The sequence below is a fragment of the Sinocyclocheilus rhinocerous genome, unplaced genomic scaffold, assembly GCF_001515625.1.
Source record: "Sinocyclocheilus rhinocerous isolate Xijiao unplaced genomic scaffold, SAMN03320098_v1.1 scaffold1786, whole genome shotgun sequence".
In the NCBI taxonomy this organism is placed as follows: Eukaryota; Metazoa; Chordata; class Actinopteri; order Cypriniformes; family Cyprinidae; genus Sinocyclocheilus; species Sinocyclocheilus rhinocerous.
The window spans coordinates 34,619-39,050 of record NW_015628942.1 but is presented as its reverse complement, the minus strand read 5'-3'; the positions used below and the strand labels follow the sequence as shown (position 1 = coordinate 39,050).

The window sequence follows — 4,432 nt, the reverse complement described above, 5'->3', positions numbered from 1 at the left end:
AATATTACTGTTTTAAATATATTAAGGCAATTTAAGTGTTTTTACAACATTTTGTCGCACTGTTTAATGATTGAAATATTGCCGCGGGTGCTTAATATGGATTGCAAATGGCCAAAACTCGCATTTTGTTCACATACCTTTGTTTTATTCTTTTGAGAGGTGATCTAAATATTTGCGGCTGTGAAACAGATGGAAAATTGATAGGCTTGTGCTGCAGTTCTGTGGATGTTTTGCCCTCCAGGTCTTCGAGCCGGTCACGTGACTGAAAGCTATGAATTGCACCTTTAAGGAATAGTTCATTCAAAAATTTAAATTTGCTGAAAGTGTACTCTCAGGCCATCCAAGATGTAGATGAGTTTTCTTCATCGACACAGATGTGAGATGCTTGATCTGTGCATATTTCTTTCCTGATTCAGACAAGACAACTTTTTCACTGGAGAAAGCAATATCATGGATAAAGGACTTGTATTTGAGCTAGAAGCCAAGCCAAAAACATCTTGATGGATTTGTTCATTACAAAACCCACAGCTTCTCACTTTTCTCTTAACTCTTTTCATATTTGAATACTTTTGGTATTTTAGATACATTCCAGTTGGGCTTTAGGTCCTTCCATGACACCAAATCTGCACTACTTAAGGTTAATAATGATATTTTGTTATCTTTGGATTCAGGATCACATGTTGATTTAGTTTTGTTAGATCTTCGATTATAGCTTTTGATATGACCATAAGATTCTTCTTAATTGCTTGGAGTGTTGGGTTGGTGTCCAGGGCACATCCCTTCAGTGGTTTGCATCATATTTAAAGGACGGGACGGTTGCAGTGCACATAGGGGCCTTTTCTTCCACATTGGCTCCTTTAGTATGTGGCGTTCCGCAGGAGTCGATTTTGGTGCCTGAATGAATCAACCGTTTAAATGATTCGGTTCAGTCGCAATGACTCTTTTTAATAATTTCAAATATCAATATTCAACGTTGTATGTTTAAAATATCAAAACAGTATTAATGCATTTGTAACTGCAGGTTAAATACACTCATGTCCTGCATTATACAGTGTGTAAATGCATCTAAATGCCCCTTCTAATGCAGCTTCTGTGTTTTCTCTGCATTGCAAAGATTAATTTTGTCAATACTGATTTCATTTGCTTGGTAACAGCCCAAATGACTTATTATTCTAATTAACTGATTCAATTTAAGAATTCGACTGAAAAGATGATGCACACTTTTAGAAAAAAGGGCCTTATAAAGGTAAAAATGCCCATAAAAGGTAAAAAGTCCATTTAAACTTATTGGAAAAGATTAATTTCTATCACTGCTGTGAACTGATCACCACACAGAATATGCAGAATATCAAAAACTTTAAGAGTCAGCTGTCCACAGTAGTCCTTATGATATCAGCACAATAACACACTCAGCAAAATATCGTCTAATTATCATTATCGATAAGATCACAGAAAATATTGAGATATATATTTTTTGTCAATATCGCACACCCCTAATATATTTAATGTTTTATTTAGAAAAAAATGTAAATAAATATGAGAAGTGTCCTTTTCCCACTTGAGCACCTGCCCCTCAAAATGTCTGTGCACGTCCCTGCTATTAGCAATCTCTTTGAGAATGGGCCTGTCTCAGCGCCCACACTTGCGCTTTTTGCAATTGACCACTTGTCTACTTACATGAAGTACTTCCTGTCTTTGGCGCAAGTGTTCAAGTGAGCAAGAAGACTGCAAGTGTGTGGAACTTTTGATTATATGATGGAACACACTACATCATAGATTTGTAAAAATGCAAATAACGTTTTCACAGACCTTTATTTATACATTTTGATTTTCAGTACTTTGCACTTTTAGAATAAACTTCTCAATGTCTATTCAGATGTTTCTATGTAACAGAAGACAAAATTTACTGAGGTGCTTCTAATTAAGAGATAGAAAGCAGTTGCAAATGTTTTACAAAATATACATACAGTACTCGTCTCTGCACATACAATGTGCAACACTTTATGTTTTACCATCAAATTATATGTAATATTTAATTCATTTCACTTACATAGGCTTAGCCTCAAACAACACTCTGAGCAATATCATTAGAGATGTGGATTAGAGTGTGGATTTAGTGTGCCTCAAGGGCACTGAGCTTTGACATTTTTCAGACCTGGTACAGTCTTGCACTTATTTCCTGTCATGTGCATCTCAAGTGGCCAAGACCACTTATTGGGACAGGCTCACTTGTGTAATGTTATTCTATTATCTATATCAGGGGTGGCGAACTCCGGTCCTGGAGAGTCGCAGTCCTGCAGAGCTCAGCTCCAACCCTAATAAAAACTCACCTGCCTGTAGCTTCCTAGTAACCCTTCAGACCTTGATTAGCTTGTTCAGGTGTGTTTGATTAGGGTTGAAGCAAAACTCTGCAGGGCTGCGGCTCTCCAGGACCGACGTTCGCCACCCCTGATCTATATCAACTCCAATACATTTTGGATGCATCCGCTTAATTAGCAACAAATGATGTGAATGTGATATTTTAATAATAATTTGTATTTGTTCATGTAGATTGCCTGTCCACTATGAGAAGTGAGAATTGTCAGCTCTTGACAGCTCTTATCCGGTTCTTTCTCTGCAGCCGCCTGCTCTCGTCTACATTCAAGACGAGGTGTTTGTCATCTCAAACAAGCTTATTGTGTTCTGTCTGGTGAAGCTGGTTGCTTGGCTTCAACAGAATTTACCCTTCTGTAGTGTTACACTGTTTAAGAAAAATTTAGGGACTTGGAATGTAAAATCTGCTGTGTATAGCAGAAAACAAAAGTTGTTTTTTATTTTGTATTTTAACATTTTTACTTCTACAGTTTTTTTTTTTTGGTTTGTTTTGTTTACTAGAAGTACAAGACAAAAACAGAAGAAGTAAAATACTGATAAAATAAATGTTTCAAATGATATAGTTAAAAAAAATAACAATATTGTTTTATGTACCTAAACAAGAGCATTTCCTAAATACTGTGGTCACTAAAATGACATAACATTGTTCCAATATTTGAATTGCATGTACATATTTCATAAACACTTACTTAAAATACAACATAAAATTCTCATAAATAGGAGGTAAGAATGAAGTTGTGAAAGGCATAAAAAGTTAAGAAGATGTGTGAGTATATGGAACCTACAAAAAGAAGATGCAATGACAGACAATAAGAAAAAAAGAGTTTAAGCACCTATTTAAAGAGTGGTAACACATCAACAGATATATGAGCAAATAAATAAAGAACTGTCTAGATATACATTCTTTTCATTTAAAAAAGCTCTTACCCTTAGATGAAGCCAGTGACTTGTCAAGTGAATTTGCTAGTGAGAAGCAAGCGTCACAAAGACTCTGAGTGAATGTCTTCAGAGTGAGGGACTGGATGATGAATAACAGAGTTAACCCTTGAAACACAATGCAATGTCACAGGTTTAAATGAATGAATTATTAAAGACAGGAGCTGAGAAAAAAAAACTAAATATGTTTACTCTGCATAATTACTAATGTGTTTCAAGTTATAGAATTATGTGATTGTTAATAAAATAAAATAGTTTTTACTTTTGGCAGGAATGTACTCAATAGGTAGCACTGGGCCATTTTTTGTTGCATACAGGGGAACTAGTGGGGTTTAAGAAGCTTTGTACAATGGTAAACCAGTGGACTTTAATGACAACTATTATGTGTACTGGTATACTACTATTACTTGGTAGATGTTACAGTTACATTGTAATGACAGACTAGCTTATTGTGATAAAATAAATTGCATAGTAATTTGATTTATCAAACTGTGTGCAAAACTCATAATTACTGTTGTGTACATTAAAAGAATAGTTCACCCAAAACTGATTTGTTGAAAATTTTACTCACCCTCAGGTCATCCAAGATGTAGATGAGTTTGTCCATCTACATCAGGGGTCTCCAAACTCAGTCCTGGAGGGCCGGTGTCCTGCAGAGATTTGCTCCAACCCTAATCAACATAGGCGGATTAACCATATGGGCAATTGGGCAAGTGCCCAGGGGCACCACGTCCAGGGGGGCACCACGCAAATAAATGTTCTGCGGTAAAACAACAGACGTTGCATCCATCGATTCCGCCATGTTTCTCATTGACACGCCCCCAACTCGGAAACTCGGGGCTTGAAGAAAATTTCGAGTTTCCCACTCGTAATAACGACTTTGTGGTGGCGTTCATGTGCGTTCAACTCGTAAATATCTATCCGACATGACTTGAACGCACCATTACTCAAACAGATTCTAGGAGCATGCTGTCGCGCAACTCCCATCTCTTCAACTAAAATGCCTCGCTCATGGATGTGTGAATCCGCTACGGAGCGTCAGCCTTGCGTTTTCACGTTGTACTTTGCAGCCATTGGCAATCAAGAAAGGGGCAAAGTGTAAACGAGTGAGTTTTATTTTCAG

At 36.8% G+C, this 4,432-nt stretch overlaps 1 protein-coding gene across 1 annotated transcript in view; it reads right to left on the bottom strand.

Annotated features, from left to right (window-relative positions):
* Window positions 1–613, bottom strand: part of LOC107738535 (arylamine N-acetyltransferase, pineal gland isozyme NAT-10-like) — a 5,744-nt gene extending 5,131 nt beyond the window's left edge. Inside the window, exon 1 of the mRNA XM_016550296.1 lies at window positions 586–613. Within this exon, the coding sequence (XP_016405782.1) occupies window positions 586–613 (28 nt within the window). The remainder of the gene's footprint in view (window positions 1–585) is intronic.
* Window positions 614–4,432: the final 3,819 nt, after the last annotated feature.